At 37.6% G+C, this 23620-nt stretch overlaps 1 protein-coding gene across 11 annotated transcripts in view; it reads left to right on the top strand.

The window, feature by feature from the left end:
• The window catches only part of LOC116430223 (mind bomb 1), a 676416-nt gene that overhangs the window by 133061 nt on the left and 519735 nt on the right, over window positions 1-23620 (top strand). The window contains exon 10 of one of the 11 annotated variants that reach the window (XM_076372789.1): window positions 19730-19761. The exons of the other annotated variants lie outside the window; for them this stretch is intronic. Coding sequence (XP_076228904.1) covers window positions 19730-19736 — 7 coding nt within the window. The 3' untranslated portion in view covers window positions 19737-19761. Of the gene's footprint in view, window positions 1-19729; window positions 19762-23620 lie in introns of those variants that run through there. 11 annotated transcript variants of the gene reach the window in all.

Here is a 23620-nt window from a genome sequence, read left to right as displayed (position 1 = left end):
TTATGTTTATAATTAAATATTCCCTCTTAATGCAACACGCATCTTTATATATTTAGTTACTCGTCCAGATAAACAGTATCTGTATGCATTTCATTATCTATTAAAAATAAAATTTAAAAGGCCTCTTGTATTTATGGTAATTCACTGGTCAAGTAATATGCTTTCAAATGGAATACCCAAATGAAAAGTAACAAGATGTAGGACAGCATAATTAAATATAGGAATCAATATAGGTATCTCTATTTACACTTCCATTATTGCACATATTTCAATTTTAAATTTCTTCTTGCATATTATTTAAGCTCATCCCGAATCTTTTATACCAATTTTTATATACTCAAATAAGTAACACCTAAGAGAAACTAAAATGAGAGATTACATCAATCTTTTGGAACTCTGAGTTTATGCAAACAAGGTATCTCCATTCAAGGGGAAAATAACTATTTATTGTATTCATAACAAACGTTTAAAATATTTTCATTAATATCGTAAGCAAGAAAATGAATATGCCAAATTTATATATTATGAAAGTGTCGGAAAAGTAATGAACAGTAATTAAATGTAGTTATTAATATTTAATTATAATTCATAATTGAAATATATAATTATAACTGTTAATGAAAATATATAATTTACGTGCAATTAAAATATACGATTTAAAGTTTCAATTAGGAACTATTTTTAATCATTTTCTTTCGGACCTGTAAATACAAGATCTGAAAAATATACAGGAATTTAGGGAGTACGTTTTTAGATTCAAGTAAAGAACAGCGCTTTTCATCCAGACGTTCCAGTTTTTTGTCCGCATGTGAATCGCATTCAGATGTCTATCTAGAGAAATTGTTATTTACACGTTTCGCAAAAAGTGTGTCACGTGTAAAAGTTCTGCTGCACCGATTACTGTAGATCGCTTCGCTTTTAAGCCCTCTAATGGTCGATGCTCTCGAAAGATTACGTTAAACTAGGCAGATAAATGGATGACTTTCACCGTGGTAATTCAGCTATCGCGTGCTATTTTCCGTGCCGGGGTCTCCTTGCGAGATAAACTGCTTACGAAATCCAGTTCTATTATTTTCCATAACAATTTTCGTTATAATTTACATACAGAGTGGGTTATGGGATTCGGATAAGTATAACAAGATTCCATTTTCTGACAACGTCGGCTTTTTTCGTTAACATACCAATCTAGATGGAACGTATAATCTTGCGAAATGTGAGAACGTTTTATAATTCGATCAGCAGCGGTGCTTAACAGCGTGTAAAAGAAAAATTTTATGTTCTTCTGAAATGTCTTCATACGTCCACGCTGTAAAAAATTATTCATTACCACAGATTTCTTCTCTTATATCTTTTTGTTATCTGATAATTAATAACAATGAAATAAAAAATCATAGTAAGATAAAATGAATTTTACTATGTTTTAAAATGTCTTCATTATATCGAGGCTGAACGAATTAATAATTATTACTTTTTTGGTAACTTTCATTCATTCGATAACCGAGGAGCTCAGAATCATAGTGCTCTAACTCCTATGCCTGAGTTCTTGAAAAAAAACTTTTGTTAACCGTTAATTAAATATTAATATCATAATGTTATTAATAATATTAATTATTATCAATTATTAATAATAGTATTTAATTAATATAAGTTTATTTCACATTACTTTGAGCAACAGAATTAAAGAAAGTTTATATACAGTGGAACACTTCTTTTATTTTTATAAATTCAATTGTTGTTTTTAATCGTACCGTTGTGAACGATATCCTAAAATATTTATGTTTCCCTCGCGTGTATCAACTTTTAAATATTAGTCTCTCTCCCCGATACAGTACCATTAGTTTACAAAATGTCGGCTGCTTCGGGAGTGTATTCCAAATACAGCACCTCGACGCCAGTTTAAACAGCCCGTCACGGCCCAGAATCAATTTTCCGGATTTTCGACCGTAACCTTTCATTCGGTATCTCTTTAATAAATCTGGCGAACCGTTTTATCAAACCAGTAAATTTCTTGTGCGGTCCTTGTAATAATTAACCACTTGTTGTGTAATTTTCTTCACGTCTGTATTCATCAGGTTTATCTTACTATTCACTCTTCATGGATGAACGTATTTTGTAAAGTATTAGAAACATTTTTCGTAGAAAGCAAAATTATGTACTGATCTTTCGTTATTTAAATAAAAGATTATTAGCTGGGAAGTTTAGATTCTGAATACTAAACCTAGAAATATGAAGATATTCGTCCTTAAACGGTTAATATTTACTGAGATCGCAAAGAAGTGTTCTTATCATTGCAAAAGTACTAAAATAAAATATGAATAACACTAAAATAATCTTTACTTAAAATAATCTCTACTAAAAATGATTACTCCTTTCTAAACCGATCTAAAAATCATTATGAAGAGTCTCACTCACTGCAATACCGCAAAGGGTTATCGTTCAAACTACCCCGTAACTCTCTTTAAAATTATATTCATTCTAATCACCATCAGTAATTCACAAAAATTCAAGAATATGTTCATCACACTCACATTAATATTAAACCTGAACCATTAATAACAATTAAACAGTCTTGAAAAACTAAAAATAATTTTCTTTAAATGCAGCTCAAAATCTTCTGCACTCGCCATACCTCAAGGGGTTAACGTTCAAACAGAGCCATTAATTCGGAGAATATAACGATGACCGAGGAACATTGGCCACGATCTCATATTCGGATTAAGAATCTCATTTTCCGGATACTTTGCGCCCCACGGGATCACGCGCGGGGGGGGGGGGGGGGGCAAGGGAACCGGCCGCCATGCAAGCTGTCCCTTAAACCGGCTGATGCGTTTGCTCTTTACGCTCGGAGACCTCACTTACCCTTCATTATCGCGGCAGGTGGTCCTCGCGCCGAGTGCCGGGCCAGGCCGAGCCGAGCCGAACCGAGCCGGGCTGAGGGGGCGCGTCCTGTCGCGTCGCGTCGTGTCGCTGGTGCGAAATGCAAAATGGGGCGTTTTATCAAAAGCGAAATTCGCCTGGAGACTGAAATTTGTCCAACGTAGCGGAAGCCCCGGATTACGGCGGGGGACTTCCGTCCTTGTCCCCCGGAACCCTCTTCCCAGCCGAGCGAGCGCTCTCCGCACGGCCGCTTGTCACTCGTTTTCTCAGCGTTTCCGCAGCCTGCTCTTCATACTCCACCGTTCCTTGCCTCCTCCTTACCCAGCCGTCTCTCTCTCCCGAAAAAGGGTAACAAAGTGTTAAAGTTTTAATCCGGGAAGGAGCGAGAAGCGAGAAACTACGTTGAGCTGGAGGTTTTCGAGCAGGCCTGCGAAGAATCTAGAGAGTTAGGGGCTACCAAGAGAAAGAAGGGGATACGAAGGTAGAGGAGAGAGGTGGTTAGGGGGGTTGCTGGTGGAACAAAAGGACAGAAAGGAGGAAAAGAGAGGGAACAGGAAGGTGAAGAAGCGTAGAACGAAAGGAGTATGCGACCGGAAGGAGAAGGAAGAGAAACGTCGGCTGGGTTAGGGGATGGACCAGCGGTGGTGGCGGTGATGGAGACAGGGCGCGCAGAAAAGTCTTTGTAATCGCAGTTTTCTACTTTTTCCAAGAGTCGGGTACGCTCCGGGGTGAGCGAGGTGAGTCTAGATTCCGAGTGGGTGGGGTAGATGGAGCGACTAGGACTGGAGGGTGGCGGTGCTGCCGCCGCTGCTGCGAGCTCGGTCAGGAGAGGGAAATCCCGGTAATGGTAAGGGTAGATGGGTTGGTGCAAGGGTGTGCTTGAACAGGGATTTACGGAATTTATCACTTGAATTCCCTGTAAAGGATTAGCAGACATTCCCCCGGTCGCCCCGTGGAGACGCGGAGGGTGCACTGGGTTACCTACAAACTACTTGGGACTGAAGGCACCGCCTGCTTGCTCTGCGACCCTCTTTCGCTCCACCCTCGTCCCTCTCTGTCACTCGCTACCCCATATGTGTGCGCACACCCCTTTGATAACCTTGTATAAAAACTCGTGCGGAATTGTTTTTTCAGAGCGTGATTTAGCCCCGCAGGGCGATTCGAGTGTTTTGCGTGATCCTCTTGCTTTCTTCTTTTCTTCCTTTTGGCCCACGCGAGGTGTTCGCCGATCGGTCTGTTTTCAAAGGCACGCCGGAACGAATGGAATGATTTGTTTTCTGTGAATTCTTGATTTTATGGCGATCGATCGATCGAGAAATGTATTGTGCAGCTCGTAACTATTCGAATGATTCTGTGTATCCACGAAATATCATATTGCAACATTATGCTTGATAAGTAGGACAGTCACGTGTCGAGCTTGTAAACTGAAATTATAGCATAATAGTCTTTTAGACATTTTCGTTTAAACAATTCTTATTACATTCTGCGTTTTCATCACGGCTTTTAAAAGGTCGCATTAAATATAGTAACATTCCTGATTTTTGTATGTACTCTTTTCTTGTGGGATACATAATCATAAAAACTACAGAGAATTAAATCTTTGAGATTAAAATTTAGAATGCGTGCAACTAAAATCATTCTACAATAAAAATTGTTAATTCTGAAGTTATTTAATTGAACGATACAAACGTATCCTTTGCATTAAAGTTTTTCCATTTTCCATTGTAAGGATAAAAAATGTATAAATAAATGTTTGAAACACAGTTCTTAACGATATACTAACAATTACGAAACAATAATAGGTTTTGGCATCTTGTGTACTTATTACATTATAACAAGTAAACCTTATTTAAAGAATAAGGAAGTAATTATATCGATAACATTACATTAACGTTATTAATATAGTATCCTTAAAATGCAGTAGTTAGTGAAAATGTTTTGCCACTATTTTTGAATTGGTAAAGTACTTTCCAAGCTCCTTTCAAGTTTTCACAGACCTATTTCACTCAATTAATTATACAATGAGATTGTTTAATGCTTCTATCCAATAAAGCAGCATTCAAAACTTAATTTCTTAGAACGTTCACAATTTCGTTCAAGTGACGTTCGCTTAAAATGTCACACCTGTGACACATGGAAATATTCCATGACGTCGTGAAACGAGACGAAGCTGATCCTTCAGCACAGTCCTCGGAAGCGAGTATTTGCTACCGATTGAATTTCCCCAGGACAACCCTCCTCGTTGATTCACTGCAACTTTACGAGGTTTGAATTGTCCGATAGAATCCCGTCACAGTGTCGGACGGTCACCGCTGAACGAGAAGGGTTACCGAGATTTTTCTTTACGATCCTGGAATTAGAGACGACGAATCGTTGCAATTCTGTTCGGCCTCCGGCCCCGTGAGCTCCCGATTCTCTTCCTCTTTAACGCCTGACTTAAGAAGCTTCCTCTGCAGCTTGTCGTTATTATACCTTCCACCTAATTTTTCTGAAGCTTCTGGAAACTTGGGGGATGGAGAGATTAAAATCGTGTTTGAAACTTTTAATTGACGTTGGAATTTCAATCGCAGATAAAAATAAAATTGGATGAGAGTCAGAAAGTGAGGGAATGTAGGGTGTTTCGTATAATTTTCTTTTGCGTATGAAGTGTATCATAGAGAAAACGATACAGTATCTTCTATGGAGGGATTAAAGTTTGAAAATATTATACGTAATGGTTATACGTAACAATGCTATGAATTAGATGGTAAATGTCTGGTAGTAAATTTTCGCAATAGTATATAATATCTAGCCCTTAAAAGCTACGTTATTAACAGTTTGGTAATTCCAGAAATGTAAGAATGTACAGTTTTTTAAATGTTGCTAAGAATAAATTTCTTAAACAGTTCAACATGGTAGTTATACTGGAAATTTACGTTTAATATTAAATATATCATTCGCTAAATGCTTTGCATAATATTTATTTTGTCTTCTGTATCAATATTCACTTGATACAATCGTATATTATTTGTTATAAAAACTACTGTTTAATTCGATGCAATATTCAGCCATCCGCCATTAAAGTATTAAGTAATCTAAAGTAACCTTTTATCTTATAATGTATCATGACGAAAAGATATAACTGTTATCTATTCAATTATTGACTATTCAATTCAGTTGAAATTAGAAAAATAATATTTAATTATCAATTACTAATCATTGAAGAAAATGCAGACATAGGACAAACATAGAATTCACAAATCTAAGCATCCAAACTAATCACTCCTATCATTCTTTGATTAACAAAATCTATCTTTTTTATATTAGACAAGTGCTCGAGTGGATTATCCGGATGATTTATACCAGTGCTTCGTAGGATCAAAAACTACTCTTTAACACTCTCAAACAGATTTTAACACTAAAACTACCAGACGATCTCAAAATGACCTATTTCTGAATTTCTCTTTCACATCTATTGAGAGGATAACTTTTATAAGAGATTACTAAAGAAATTAATTTATTAATACGCAAACTGAATCATATTATATAAGTCAATTGAAATCTCTATAGACGCACTCTTAGAGTTCGTACGTAAAAAATATAAAAAGTCGGTACAACAGTTCGGTAGTTCCAGTGTTAAAGAGACAACAGACAACATAAATTAATATAAATACTTTTCATCAACAAATTCTAGTCTCCCTGAACTGCTTTTACATACGAACATCTTTGATCGATGTTCACTTTCTCAGCAATTTAGTTTCATAACATTTCAGAGTGAAAATACCTGTGGGGGTAAATATCGGGCGGCGGGCTTTTCCCTCGGCCCTCCTTTATTTTTCCCTCCTAACTCTATCCCGTATCAATCGGCGACACTCACACCAGGCTCGTGCCAAAGCAAACCGTGGACCGATCTTCGTGTATTCTATCCATCCCCCTGACGTGAACGTAAACACGGATATATTCAGCAACGGCTATCCAAGCAGGGTCGGCGCGCAACGTGCCCGGGGTAATATATCAATGGCTAATAAAATATGAAGGGGCCGCAACCCCCCTCGCTACCCCTTTCGCCCCTCTTTTTCCAACAGTGTACTCCGCTGCGAATCCTCACCTTTTTCTTTGTTGCCGCGCGGGAAAATCGAGGGTGGAAAATATGACGGGCGACAGGTGCGAAGAACAACAGTTTCTCGATATTCCCGGCCGATCGAAACACTCGCGAAAATAGGGAGAGCGAACAGCACGGACGTGTTACACGGACGGCTGGAAACAATTCTGGCTTCTTTATTAATTTATTGTTGAAACGGCTCGTTTAATTTTGCTTGACCCTGCCGTGATAGATGGACTGCGGATTTTTATGGGCTTTCGGAATTTTCTGGAGTATTTTGTGTGAATGAAAACTCTGTGGAGTTTTGTTTTTCTGTCTTGGAGATTTTATTTCGTTTGTTTCAACGCGTTGAATGCGGGACGATTTCGTGATGCTAAATATACAGAATGCAGGAAATGTAATGCAATATTCTTTAATTGAATTGCGTTATTGCGTTTAGTTAAGCGAATTATAGTACTTTCGATTTGGTTGAGTGCCACTGGTGACTTCCATGACATTGGACGTGTTAACCTCTTGCTCTACAATTTCTTTTACAGTTTCTATTAGCACAGCTACTTTGTTATTAATAATTTAGGGGAAAAAGGGAAAAATTATAAGTATAATATATTATACGTCTATGTTTCCTATAAAATATAATCATTAATGACAGAGGAATAATATTTAGTTTGAATTGAGAAAAATTAAGTAATATTAACGTTTGTTGAAATTTGAAATTTTCACCTCTTCAAATCTTTACAAATCTTCAGTCTCACACGGTGTTATAAAGCAAAGGGTTATCGTGTACATAGTATTCCACATGGAATGGAATTGGAAGTAAAACTAAAATGTCATATAACGAAGAATCTGTGAATGATTTATTATAAATTTGTTGTAGTATATACATAAATAAATAGTAATTGCATTATTAATATAATAAATAAGTATTTAAGGTGAAATAAGAATTATTACCTGTCTTTTATATTTAAAAATTTCGCTGACATTTATCGATGAAAGTTTGACGTTTATGTAAAATTAAGTTTGCTGTAGACCGAACTTCCTTGCGAAACTTTTAAAATAGTCTCGCCGCAGGTATTGTTGATTCTCCTAATTAATTTATTTCGAGTATCTATTTCTCTACTTCATTGAACTAGAAAATAGATAAAATTTGATAAAAAAGAATTTATGATTTTTTCGTTATATGACATTTTAATCTTCTTTTTAAATGAAGAGCACATTCGTTAATTTGGTATAAAAAATCTGCGAGCTAACCAATATATATGTCGAAATTCGCTGAAATTTTGATTCCACTGAATTTTACAAGTTGGTAGGTATTATAAATATATACACACCCGCACTATGGCAATAAATGAATCTATAGACGCGTAAAATTTGGAATTTAGGAGTAGCAAGCGCGGCACGCAAAGCGTATTGAAATAAAAATTGTAACCAAGTTCGATATAGTTTTTTATATTGCTGTCATTTTTATAGAATAGGTCATAAGAAAAATTGATTTTCTCTCATTTTTTTTTTGACATAAACTATAAACGCGGAGATTGCCAAGAAAAATGTATTCGATTTGACGATTCTTTTTTTTATAGAGGTTGGACCGCGTAAGTAGAATGATATTTTTATTATACTTTTATATCTCCAGGTTTAATATTTCAAAAGGTTATGTATTTACCACAGGTTTAGAATAGAAAGCATCTTTCTAGCCTGTAACAGTTTTATTTTTTCCTCTCGCAGAAGCACTTGTGCTTTCTATCGATAACACGCGATCGGAATTTATTGCAGTTTTTTTTAAATCTTCGCCGTCTACGAATACCGAGCTTGATCGTTCAATCCACGTTCGACGTTTCCAACGTGGAATTCGTAGGCATTTCAACTTCGGTGTATTGTTCATGCGGAAGGTTGTGAATAATTGTTTAAGAAGGAATAGTGGATTTCATTTCTTTTCGTGATCTTTTAATTCTTATATATCTGGATATTTGAGTAAAATACTTTGTTAACATAATGAAATTTCGAAATTTTTCAATCGAGATTTTTATAATAAATATTTAAATTCTACGTCATTTTATGCACCTGAAAGTTTATAATTTTAAATTATTTTAGGGATAAGATATGTAAAGCTATTTTGTTTCTTAAACCATATAAACCATTTGTAAATAATTATAATATTTGAGTTAATTTATTCAGACATAATAGAATGTCAAATAATTTCACCGTAAAGTAAAGAATCAAAATATTCATATATTTATGTTTGAATAATATATGTCTAAACGCATGTTCAGTTGACAATGTTGACACAACAAGAAATGAGAATCTATTTAGAAAAGTATTTGTAAAAACACATATACAAACATAATTATTTAATTCAAAGCAGCACTCAACAAATCGCTACATTATCCTATAAGATTGTAATTTTTGATTTGTAACATCTTACGAGAAAATGATAATACGTCAGATGTTACAAATGAAAAATTACAAAGTATATCATCAACTATCTTAAGCATTGAACAACAAACGGTTAGCATTACATTTCACATTTCATCATTCCATAACACGAATTCGATCTAAAAACCAAGCCAATGCTATATACATATGACACATACTAATTCACATAAACATCTGTTACATTTATAAAAACTTCACCCTACATTCAAACAATCCCCAAATCATATTATCGAAGCCATACCACGCTTGAAGGAACCAACCACCGAGCCCTCCGGAATCCAGCTCCGATCAGGATGAAAACATTCGCGATCTAGTGCGCTCCGTAGCAGCAGCTAGCTAGAATTCCAAAATTATTTTTCCTGGGGCGATTGTTCGGCGGGATGCGTACGAATCCGCCGAGTAATCAGAAGGTGAGCTGCGAAACGCGTTGACTACAAATTCGCCGGCTTTCTTCCGGCGGGCTCTTACACACGCGCGAAACTACCAGCCGCACAATGCGGGAGAGAATATTTCTCTAGGTTCTCGCGCGCACGTTCGCGCGGCGCGGCGTCTTCGGCGGGTTGCGAGCCGCCATGTACAGAGCCTGGGCGGTAGCCGGGGGTTGACGGGGGTGGAAGCGGCGGCGCATCGTGCGCGGCACGGCAATTCCGACTCGAAAGCTTCCAAACATCTTCAATATAAGTTAGGCAACTGTACTTAGGTTACCTTCGTAACCAGGGCCGCATACGAAACAGTCCACGAATAGTTGGAAGGCATTCCCTTATTGCGAATATCAAGTAACTCCCTCTCCCACCATCCACCCTCCACCCTACCGGTGCCCCTCTTCCTATCGTCGCGTCTTAAATTAACTCTCAAATTAGGTAGACGATAACGAGGCTACACGATACACCCCAGACCAGACGCGCGAGCACGCTAGAAACCAGGTCGAAAGATGCGGCCCGTCGACGTCTCTGCGACGATCGAATCCCTCAACGGAATTCAGACGCGGTCGAATTTCATTTTGCGCCTTGAACTTGTTTCCGGCGGATGGATTCCGGCCGCCACGTCCACCGTCGGCCGCCTTTGACTATTTTCGTAGAGCTCGTGGCCTCGGTTGCTTGAGCTTGTTGGGATTGGTACTTCTGTTTTGGGGTTGTTTTCTGGGGAAGTCTTGAGTTTTCAATGGAATTATGTATGTGTTGTAGTAAATTTCATTAATACGGAAATTATACGCGACTCCCGGTAATTATGCATAATCGATAACACTGGGGAATGATTATGCATAATTGCCGAGAATTATGTATAACTCGTTTTATCATATTGAACGTAACATGTATATTGTTTGGTAGTGAGGCTGAAATTTGTGTTACGTTTTATTAGTGTATGAATAATCTTGAAATTCTGATGATACTTTCGTGTCTTCGGGGAAGTGGCTTTTTTAGAGATTTTTGTAGTATAGTGCCTGAAAATTGAAATCGAGAGGGTTTAGGTGGGTTTGGATACTTAGATTTTAAAGAAGCTGGATTTATGTTTATGCCAGCATAGTTGTATTATGGTATCATGAATTATACAAATAATAGGTTACGCACTGATATTGCAGATTTTTTAAATTAAAACTAAATTAGCATTAGCAAAATTAGAATTCTACGGCTCAAAAGATTATTGTTTTATTCGTAACAGCGAGAATTTTTAAAACATTTCTTGTTCTTTTAGTTTAAACAATGACCACCCCCATAAAGATTATGAATCTTCGATTCTTCGACTATATGTAAGCAAATCCTCAAAATTTCAGAATCGATATACAGGGTTCCTGTATTCAACAGAGTGATTAAGGGTAAAATGACTCTAGGGTTCAGCTAACCTAATCTCATTCAACCAACTAACTGCGTTTTAAAACTCGAAATGATACTAATCGTTTCAACGATGAATTAGTTACTTTTTCAGATAAACATGTAAGTCTTATTCGTTTTGCTTTAGCTTTTCGTTAGAATATAATATAGATGCATTTGGCATCCATTTGACAAGTATACACATCATTACTTAATTTCATTGCAAGCATTATCAGAGATTTTTGAAACTGAACTCCACAGTTAACTAATTACATTGTCAAATGCCTATATCCTCCATTGTGTTTCGTATACCGAATCTTACATAGAGATCTATTTATCTGTTCTTCTTATATGTATTTGCTTTAATAAGTGATACTGATTTATTAAGTATCAGTGATGTTATAGAGCTAACAGTTTTCTTCAAAAATTGTCTCAAAGTCGTCTCTTCCCAACACACCCTAACCTCTTTCAAAAAAAAAATCCCCCGCACCGCGTTACATCTTCTTTCCACCAGTGACGGAAACCCAATGCCTTGACTCCATGAAACTTTCCTTCGAGCGAGCGCGTTCATCGACTACGATGGCCGCAATAGATCGTCGAAAAAAAGCGGGGCGCAATCGTGTCTCGCGACGCGCTCGAAATTTCGCCGTTGGTTTAATGCGGTCGCCGTCGCCGCTGTCACCGACGCCAACGCCGACGCCGATTGAAAAACAATTACACAGAGGAGCGGGCCCCGAACGTCGTTGAATATTTATTCGCGCGGAATAACCGTTCCGAGTAACAGGAACGGAGAAATGGGATTCGGCGAGGCGACCAGATTGTTTTTCAATAATCAAACGGGAACAAACGACGGATTGGGCCGCGCAATCTCGGCGCTCCTGTTTCCTGTAGACGACGGGCAAACTTGCCAGGCCTCGCAGCGTTGCAGGCTGCTCGGAACGACAGTGGTTTCGCGGATAATTATAATAGTTTACACTTTACCGAGCTATCCAGGTGCTCTGTCATCCTGGCTGCATTCTCGCTTCTCCATCCCCTTCTCCCGCCGTCGTCCCACTTTGCAACCCAGTGCAGCCGCGTGCAACACTACTGTGTATACTTACATTTGCACAGCTCTGTAAATACACATTATAATGACAGCCGACCGGCACTGAATTGTCCTTTGGATACCGGTATCCTAAATGTTCAACGACTCTGATAAGTGTTTCCTCGCTTTCATTGTTGGAAACACCGGGACCCTGTACAAATAGTTTGCTCCAGGAGGCTACGAAAAGTGCTCTCGAATCGATGATTGATAATGAGAGGACGGATGTGTCGGCCGCTGTTCGCGCAATAATTTTCCGGCTACCGCTGCGCCACTAGCTATGATAGTCGGCTAACTGTAAAATATTAATGCGCCGCGCTCGCCGCTGGGATTTCTACAACGTCGTATCAAATCTACGGCTGAGAGCTTCCGGGAGAACGTTTCTGTCCATTTCCGGGTGATTAATCGGCGCGAAGATGCTGGATCCTTTTAACGTCACGATTAACTTGCCTGGATTATTGCAGTTCACGCTCGACTTTGCCACTGCTTTCCCGAACACTGCTATGGTGTCTGGGAGCGGTGCAGCTTCTTTGTTTTATCATGGTCGCCGAGGAATTAATGTTAGCGTCACATTGACGTTTTATTTGAAGCGACAGTGATGAATGAATGCTAGTGGCCGAATGGAACTGACAGAATGAGAATGGTGAATTTAGGGGAAATGGAAAACTGTAGAATTAAATTTTGAATTCTTATTTTATAGATGATACATGCAATTTTAAAAGATCAATTTCTTCTTCAGTGGAATTAGAGAGAAATGATAGAGAGGAAAGTTGAAAGCTTTAAAATGTTTTACTTTCCCGACTAGTGATATTTGTAATTCTTCTAACAGTATAAAGAAACATAGTTTGTTAATTTAACAAAGATACGTTAGTATATAAAAGAACGTTTAATCAGGTTAAAGACTGTCTCAGAAGGAATACGGGGAAACTACAAATTTTTTAACAAATAAATGATACAAAATTTACAAAATGAATACAATACTTTTATTATTCGCAAAAATTCATAGAAATCGTATCATTTTTTCTTGCTCCTTTAGATTTATTTAAAATTTATGTGACTGTAGATTCTTTTTCGACCGTCTTAATAAGAAAAGATAAAGTTATTGATGTTGATAAAGTTATAATCACAGTCTGTGTACTAAAAATGAGTAAACAAAGTTTTGATGTTCCTAAATTAATATTTTACGTATTAATTAACGTTACATGTATTCTTAATTCCACTGAACAATATGTAAGCTCTTTACAGGAAACAGTACATCATAAATATAATAATTATTAGTACTAAATTATTCATTATGTTAACACAGTTTCAAGTTTCCAGATATTTCAGTTTCTCCAAATAATCAGTGCTCCGACAGTTTATGGTTATATGAGTTGGCGTAATTGACTGTCGCCAGATGTTTCGACCATTTACTCCGTGTACTGTGTGACAAGACATTAACCTAATTTAGCTACAAGTCGATTCAGTGACTAAGTGATTATAGAGCGAAATTGCTGTTTACTTCAGACAAGACAATTTAATATACAGTTCAAATGCAATGAAATGCAAATATTTTTTAAGAACTTCTTACACTCAAAATTCCTCAAATAATTATATATATATATGCATAATGCAATATACATATTAACTTTTTGTCGGCTAGGATTGCTTAATATGTTAAAAACTTTTTCGCTAGGAACCTAATACATATAATTACTAAACAAAGGAAGTAGAACAAAAGAAACTGTGTATCAATCTTCTGTTATTTAAATACTTACTTTATTTGTTCGCAATTTTCAAATCTATATATCAGTTTATGAACAATTAGTTTTTTAAAGTAAAATATGTTTTCTACGAATTGATAATCCCGATACGAATTTGAGAATATGATTCCATATAAATAGTTTTATTTTTAAATTACCATTAACAAGTAACGCACAGTTTACAGGCATGGTGTTGGAACAAGAAACTTTTCAAATATTACATTGTTCATTTAATCCTTTGCACTTGAGAGTTAACTCATAGTCCTCATTCGATATAATACAGACAAATTATAAAATTCAGTACCCGATACCAAGCTTTATATACTGCAATTATACATCAAATATTAAAATAAAATATTTCTAACCCTTAATACAATGTACTATTTCTATTTAATAAAATCAATAATTTAATTACTATTTCATTAGAGAATGATGTATAGTGGAGAAACATCCAAGTGCAAGGAGCGAGTAAAAATTTGATTAAAGTTAATTCTACTATAAATACTAGCATGCTGCTACCCAAACAATACGAAACGTTTAAAAAGGTTCACAGATCACTGCTCGGGTATTCAGTATTGTACGGGACAGGCTACCGGCTGATCCATTACGCTTTCCCGTGGAACCGGTCGCATACACTGAGACAAACGAGAATAACGGCCACGACAAATGAGCGAACGCCTCGGTTGCCTCGCATCGTTCATGCAATTCGGAAGAAAAACGACGAAATGGGTTGGAGGGGTCGCGCTATCGGTGGATCGCGGTGCATTCGCTCGATGTAACAAAGAAAGTTCGTTCGGTAAAGAAAGGAATGGGGGGGCTGGATAAAAAAAAGCGAAGAAAAAAGCGATAACTCGGGGGTGAGAGGTTCTCTCTCCGGGGAATCCGTGAAATTGAGAGGAATCGAAGGTATATTTTCACAGACGATAAACTCGCCGCAAAATTTATTTGAGATTTTCGACGGCTCCTCCACGCTCCATTTAATATTCTTGACTCCGGTCCGGCGTGTGCATCTCCGTGTATCTGGCAGATAAGCGGGGAATATTATAGTTTTCATTCGCGCGGGGGGGGGGGGGGGGGGGGGGGGGGGGTAACCGAACGACGCAACAACCGATTTTATTGGCCGCGCGCGCGGCGTGGATACGTCCGCGACGGGGATCGTAATAACTGCGAACCGCGAATCGGTAACAGCTTATTTATGCTAATCCGATTACTCTCCCGGCAGTACGGGAACGGGGGAACGTTATTACGGCCGGGCCCGGCGGCAGCGAAACTTTTGTAATTATGTTACCGAGGCATCTTAATTCTTCGTGGCTTGGCGAAAAATTCTCCGGAGAGTCTTCAAGAGCCTCTCCGCGCGGTGAAATCTTGTTTGCTATGCTTTTGGTCCGCGCGATGGAACTCAAGGAGATCTTTAAGATGATGTTTTTAAGAATCTTTTTCTTCGGAATACTTCTCTGTCTGTCACGTGGCATTCTTGTATACGATGATTGAAAAAAAAAGAAAACGATTCTGACGTTTGTCATTTTATAAATGCGCGTGTTGACTGCCAGGAAAATTTAGAGCATTTCTTATTAGGCAAGTGGGATTAGAATTAGTTATTAATGGTTTGGTATGAGAGTTTGTAAGTTATACTATTATTCAGTTGCTCATGTTATTATACGTTTTAAGTCGATATCAGTATTTTTCTTGTAATTATTTTCAAGTAATTTTGATGCTCTGGTGATATGTGACTAACGCAGCGGTCAACATGTTAATCTGTTAATTATAGAATTTAATTTGAAAAATCTCTGATAATGCTCGCAATGAAGTCAAGTAATAACGTGTATACTCGCCGAACGCAGTTAACTGGTTAATGGATTTAGTATGAAACAGATTTTATAATGTTGCATATTATAAAAAAAAACATTTGTTAATTAAATTCGAGAATAAATGTGCGTTGTTCGGAACAGGTTCTATCATTTTGTTTGTAATAAAAATAATAGAAATTGAACGATTTAATTGATATAGTAGTAGGTTGTGCAATAATGACATTTTATTTAGTATTTTGTGTGTCAGCAAAGTATTTGATAGTTAAATACCATAGTACAATATCAGTTGGTGAAAAAGTATAGCATGTATGAAGCTGCGACAATGCTCTGTCCTTAAAACTGAACAATATCGTGCTCTGTATAGATCGTATAGCTGTTTTAATCGAACGTTTCTCACTGTCAATAATATTTATCCATATGATGATATATTTTCTCAATCTCAGCATATAACGCGCGACATTAATCCCCGGCCGTATATCATCCACTCAGATCTGTAGTCAGTATTTCAAACTGAATTTAATAAATATAAGGTATCATTTGCATAAATCTACAATAAAGCTAATATCCCATTCCTTTCTATGAAATTATTTCCTCTTTCACTGCTGTTAAAAAATTCTTTTTCTTTTTGTTACTCAGTCAACTTTCAATAAGTAGATACTATCAAATGATCAAAATTAAACATAAATTCCTCTTTTAAATAACCACTCCAACCCGCGACACTTCCCTTTCCTTTCTATTAAATTATTTTCTCTTTCATTACTATTAAAAACTTTTTTTTCCTTTGGCTCCTCGGTTACCTCTCTACAACAGACATTATTAAATCATCGAAATTCAATATGGATTCCTTTCCTAAAAAACCACTCCAATCTGCGACACGTTCCTTTACTTTCAATCAAATCATTTTCCGTTCCGTTATCATCAAAAACTTCCTTTCCTTCTGTTACTCAGTCTTCCCCCTACAACAAGATATCAAATCATCAAACTCGAACGCAGATTCCTATCCCAAACAACTATTCCAATCCTCTCCCCACCATCGAATCAACAAATCAACGAATCTCGTAACCCCACAAAACCGTTTTCCATCGAAACGAGGGTAACAAACAAACGCGTCGCTCCGGTCGCGGCGAAAGAAGAAACCCAGTGGCGTTTTGATGAAAGCTAACCCAGGATCGACGAGAGAGACGGGGATAAAAAGATCGCAGAGCGTCGGGGCAGGGGGGACAACGGAAGTGGCGTGGCCAAGAATTCGTCGATTCCGTCGGAATCGTTGTCCCTTCCATTTATCTTCTTCAAGTTTTTCTAACGTCGAAACGGGCAGCCCGCCGCGCGCAGCCTGGAACTTCTCGGCCGGGTCCAAACAGAAACAGTTTTCCTGTCTGACTGGTGAATGCATACGCATGGCGGACCCGCGGCCGGCACAATGCTTCCTCCGCTTCCTTTCCGCGGAAAGTTGTGTCGTCGGGGGCGCGCTTTTGCTCCTGGACAACGCGCTGGGCCCCTGCAAAACGTCGCCGTTCTCCTATCCCCCTGCCCCTCGCCCTGCTAGACGTCGTCGAGCCAGAGACGCGTGCGAGTTTTCTGTTTTGCCGGAACTACTTTTCCGGAAGAGCTTCTTGTCTCATTTTTCCTCGGCCCCCGTTTCCTACCCTGCTGCCTGGTTTTCGTGCTACGCTCCCCCTCCCCGCGCACCCGTTCCAACCCCCTTCGCCCCCTGCTCCCGTTCCGGCGTCGCATCTCTTCGGGAACACCGGCGACTTCGGGAAAGTTGTTCAATTCCGGGGCCGCGAGTACGACACGAGTGTATCCACCGAACGTCCCACGGAAGAGCACGGGAATGCTTTTTGCCTCTGCCTCTTTCCCTCCCGCTGCCTGCCTTTCGCCTCTCTCTTTTCTCTTGTACGTTCGTTCGTTTCTTCTGCTGCTGCTTCTTCTTCTTCTGGTTCTTCTCCTTTCTTCAACGTTTCTCTGTTTCGGTATGTCTCTCGTTGGACCTCTTCTTCCGTTGATTTCTTTTCTTGGCATTTCGGATGCGAGTCGCGTCGTCATTGACGCGAGAAAGTCTCCGTGGAAGCGCGCCGTGTTACATGCAGGAACGACGGGGATGCGCGCGAAGTTTTATTCCTGCGATTTGTGACTTCTGGAGGGATTCTGCGGCGTGTGGTTGGACGGGTGTGTGCGTGGAAGTCTGTTTGTGGATCAGAGGCTTCTGTAATAGGACAGTCTATTTGAATTAGGTGGGATTTTGAGGTTTGATGAGCGAATGTGATGGATGGTGAATTTGTGAAACTGTTTTTAAATTGTTTTTGTTGAACTTCATCAAATTATGTGAATTGTATTTGGATTATTGGGTTATTGTTTATCTTTCAGTGGGGATACATGGTTGTCATTTGTTAATGAGTTACGACGTCCGAATTTGTTAATATCATGTTCGATCAGGTAACAACTTTTTCATTAACCCATTTGTATCATAAGAAAGTATGAAACAGGTGGCAGTGACCAGAAGAATTGATCGTACATATACGCTAATAATGCAAAAGGGTAAAGTGAGTTTTACTTCTTTAATGTATGTATCATTGAACAAAGAAAAAAATATGAGACATTAGGAACGAAAGAGGTAATCATAGAACGATAGAAATTTTTAAATTCCTTATCTATTCACAGTGCTATCATATACAGGTATCAATAATATAAAATTAAAACTTCATAACATCAAGATCATTGAGTTAGATGCCATTCTGTATTGGATAATCATACAATTACTACCAATACCTTTCTTTTCATGGAAAACTTGCTACATATTTTGATATACATATCATATAAAAACTTATATCAATCAATATCACGGCATTTACTCGTATTTCCACGTCGTTTCTCTAAAAATGTTACGGTAACTTACAAAAATTTTGATTAAAACGTTATCTTAGTTTTAAATGACAGTAAAATTCTGCCATACCATTTTCCTTATTTTACCAATGTACAAACACAACAACTGTGCCACCGTCCCGACTAATTTCTCCATGATCAGTTTCAAGATAGTCGACGAGGGCTGCTTGTCCCGAATGTTTCGGTAAATTTTCGCGGAGTCGATGTTTGTCCACGCGATGTCCGGAACGTCACGGCCTCTGAAGTGCTATCGCGGGCATTGTAGTAAGGTGGCTGGCTTACCAGATTTCCATTTCGCAAAAGTTCGAGTGATTCGCAGAGAACGGTGGAAATCGAGGAAGGGGCCAAGGGGCAAAGGACAACAGGGAACTTTAGGAGACAGCACAGCCGGCTGTTCCGCGCGCTGCCTCGTGGAAACTTACTTTTCCTCTTTTACTCGGTTTATGTATTCTCCCGTTTGCAAAGAGCGAACAATACACGCGGCTTGTTGACTTCGCAGCGGCAACCTCTGTTCCATGCCCTTTGAAAAAAATCGCTGGAAAATTGTTATTGTAGCGCGTCACACGGGTTTCCTTTTGTTAGAGATCCTACTCGGTTCGGTGGTGCAGGGATCTAGGTCACTTTTGTCGTGCCTATGCATTTTGTTGCTTCGTCTATGTTTTTATGCGTGCTATATATTTCATGTAGCGTGCTCACGAGTTTGTAAAGAAAAGGAAAGGGAGTCGTTCATTGTTTATTTTGTAAATTTTGTACTCCTTCCATCTGGAAGATTCTTGTAAATTTTATACTCCTTCCATCTGGAAGATTCTTGATAGAAAATATGTCATTGTCGACTGGAGAAAATAGAAAAACACATTATATATTGCTTGTAATTCATTTACAGTATATAATGCATTGATAATATGGAAAAGTAAGATATACATTATTTAACGTTTGTAACCTTTTTCTTACGGTTTATAATTCATTGATAATGGAAAAATAAAAAATATATTCTTTACTGTTTGTAATTTTTCTTGCAGGTTATAATTCAGTGATAATATGGGAAAATAAGAATGCATTATTTAGTGTTCATATATTTCTGAAATAGTTTGTTGAGCTATGTAAATCTACTTTTGAATATCCTAATAGTTTCTTTAAATTCTTATCATTAATAAATGATTGCTTTCTAGTAATTTTATTATAGTTCATTTTTACATTTTTTCCCGACTTTCGTTGTAAAGGAAGTAATAATTTAATCATAGCACACTGTTAAATATTATTTTCAGATATGGAATGCTTTGTTTGGTAATACTTTTAATGTTTTTCCGATAATTCATTCAAATCCTGCAATTTGTTCGTATTAACTTTTTGAATTATTTGTTTAATTTCCGGGATTTTAAGTTGCTTGTACATTTGTTCGATTTGTCAGATTATTTTCGTGTGATGAAATTCCACTAAAATTCTGGTATGTACTATATTTCGTTATAACTCCGATCTCTGAGTTCATAAAAATTAATGTTTTCATAAACTTTTGGATTTCTATAAAGATCTCAAATTTGTCGAACTTCATGGCATATCGTTAAATACAACGACATGGTATTAAATATAATGAAGTATATGAAAAGATTTTCGTAAAATTACGAAACTCTACAAGCATTTAATAAAACAGTCAAAATGATTAAAACAATTATAAACTACTGAAACTGGAGGAAGTTTGGACATTGCATCAGCAGATACTTTAAACTATTTCAGCTCTAGCATCACTTTTCAAAATATTTTAATTTGAAATTCCAATTAGACAAATGATTTTACATTATAATATTTTATAAACTATTTCTATATATTTATATTATATTTTACACGCTTTCACATTATTTTATACATTAAAATACTTCAATGTATTTTTAAGATATTCTCAACGTATATAAGATAAATGCTAATTACGTTGTATTAAAATAAATGTAACAAATAAAGAATGAAAGCTCTTTTTGAAGTAATCTAGTTGTACTGTCCTCTCAATATTGCGCGCAGTGTGTAAAGGTGCCTATATAGCTGTCGAACCTATTGAGTTCCTCGATCCAGTCGAAGGGAAATACCAATTTCGGTCGTTTTGACGTTGATAGAACGCGTGAAGTGGTCAGCAGGATTAAACCCACGATTACCACGATTGATAGATCAGCGGAAGTGTTATAATTGTTTTCCTATTGGTTTTCCTTTCGATGCCTTTCATCTTGCTCGAGGGAACGCACCACATGCGCAGGATTTCGGGTAAATAAGGGAGAGATATTAATTTTTCGACCTCGAATGCTACCAATATAGTTCCTCCTTCTCGATAATATTTTTTCGGGCAGCATTGATCGATTAATCTTTATTTTTCTCCGAATCTCTCTTTATTAAATCTACACATAACACATCGAAGTGATTAATGTTTCCAGATCAATACTCGAAATATTTGTGTAAAGGAAAAAAAGTATAGAAATAGTTTAGATTAGCAATATTTTCAATTGTTCGAATTATCAGAGTGGCTTTATTTTAAAACTACAGGAAATTATATTTCTTTCGGTAATTTGGTGGTACATTAATGTGCGCCTACCACATATCATGTATTTACGTTGCACAAATTTTACTCTCTGTCACATGTAATATTATTCACTAGTGACAGTTGTGGTTTGCGTTAGGACGTGACTGAACATTATACTCCTGCGTGTATTGTCGATCCAATATAATTTAACGTTCTCCAATAAATGTCCGAATTTGATAAAGATATCTACTGAATTACTGAGTCACTAAATTATTAAGTCACTAATTATTGAATTATTAAATATATTAAATTACTACATTATTCTAATGTTTTAGAGCAGATAACATTAACGTATCTGATGAATATCAAGATCCAATAATAGTTGTTAATATTCACCTTACTTTAATTATTTCGCGTAACAACTACCTCTGCTAAATGTATAATATCATTTTATTGTCAATATTAAAATACCCTATACTAAAAATATATTTACCCATCACAAAACCAATATTTTTAAAAAGTCTTTTCCTCTGAGATTTCATTATTTCAAAATCGTTTCTATTAATCCATTTAATACCTTTTCTTCATAATGCAATTCACTCATTAGAGCCAGCAAATAAAACGTCAGTTTATTCGCCAAACATCAAACTTCCCGGACCATCATGTTAGTTTACATTTTGTTTTAATTAATGTCTCCGGTCGATGTATTCGATTTTATTGGTTAGCGTCGAATAAATAAATAAATATTTCCTATCAGATTAAATCCGTTCAAAGACATCGACGTCCGGCAGTGCATTTAAATAAACCGTACGCAAATTGTAAAAGATGTCGGTACGGTCTCGATGTTCAGCGATTTATATGTAAATTAGCTGGTTAGTTCTGCGCGCCATTTCGAGGTAATTTGGACGATCGCGCGCGATCAAATTGCCGGACGTACAGAACTCGTAATTGCACAAATCCTGACTCGTTAACTGTGTACACATGCCGATGCGTGGGAACATATTCGTTAAAATGTGGCCGTGCACGCACACCACGCCCTCGGGACGCACCGAACCGATGAAGCCTTTTTTTTTAAACAATTTATTGGGTGCCCAGGTGCGACGTCACCGACGCAATTTCCTGCCCGGTGTGTCTAATTACGGATTTTGATAATAATCCGACGTCAATTTCGCGAGGATCGAAGCCGCACTCTATCGGAATTTTATTACGTTTACCTACGGCGATAATATCGATTTTCGCGGAAAATTAAACGCCGAACTATAAAAAAAGATCACAATCTTTTTTATCCTCCTTATTTCCTCCGCAGCTTTATCAACAATTTTCCTCTCTCTTCCATTTCTCTGTCAACTCGTCGCGATTGATCATTTCACACAGTTTCACTTCGGAACAAATCAAATTTTTCTGTGCAGATTGATTTTTAGTTTTCCTAAAAGTATTGTACGCGTGAACAGTTATGGTCGGTAAGCTGATTAAAATTCGGTTTTATCAGAAGTGGAGTGTTCTACGGGGAAGTATTAGGTTGTTGCATAAATTTTTCATAAATTCTGATGAAAAAGGAATAGTGCAACTAGATCAGGAAATAGAAAACTGTCGTAAACATCAATGGAAAATATATAGTTCGAAGTAAGCGCAAAATGTTTCCAAAAATCGAATTTGTAGGCGATACGTTGAAACGGACAAAACTTATACGCTAACCTGATATTCCGCGAGTTCGATGCGTTTTTATCGCTCGTGCTACGAGCATACCCGGTATGTTCCAATAAATTTCGTCGGCAGTTTCCTCGTCGCGATTCTCTTGCGCGAAGCGTTTGAATGTATCACTGAAATTCGCGCGGTATATCATCCGCGAAGGAAAAGGAAGCGGCGCGGCGCGTTGTCCGCAAAAATATAGCGGAACGGAGAGGGATCTAGGACGTGTCTGAGGAAGCGGCTCCAGAAATAAGTGTTTAACCTCGATCCTTGCCATATCCAACTATTCTAAATCCAGTATGCAAGTGGAGTAGATAGCTGATAGGAGATAGCAGATAGCGAAGTGCAGCCTTGCATGCATTCACCTGCGAAGGGAAATCCGAGGCGAAGAGAAGGCGAGACAGACGCTCGATGCAGCCTGAATGGACACGAAATAGGTCGAGTCGATGCCACCTACGCCAGTCATTTCAAGGAGAAAGATCCGCAACCTTTCTCCGATGCTGGCCCTACGAATCGATCAGCCGGGAAACTTCGAAGGAAGAAATTGGTGTATTTGTTTTTGTACCTCATTTTTGCTTAACCCATTCGTTATCGGGGATTATTTTAGTCCATTGTTGGTCGGATATTTTACACACAAGCTAGCCCATGTCATTGGTTATTATTCCGTAGTTAACGACTTGCCCTATGATTTATTTCTTAGGCATGATCGATGCAACTATCA

This window comes from Nomia melanderi, chromosome 1 (genome assembly GCF_051020985.1).
Source record: "Nomia melanderi isolate GNS246 chromosome 1, iyNomMela1, whole genome shotgun sequence".
NCBI lineage: Eukaryota > Metazoa > Arthropoda > Insecta > Hymenoptera > Halictidae > Nomia > Nomia melanderi.
This window is presented reverse-complemented; position numbering and strand designations above follow the sequence as displayed.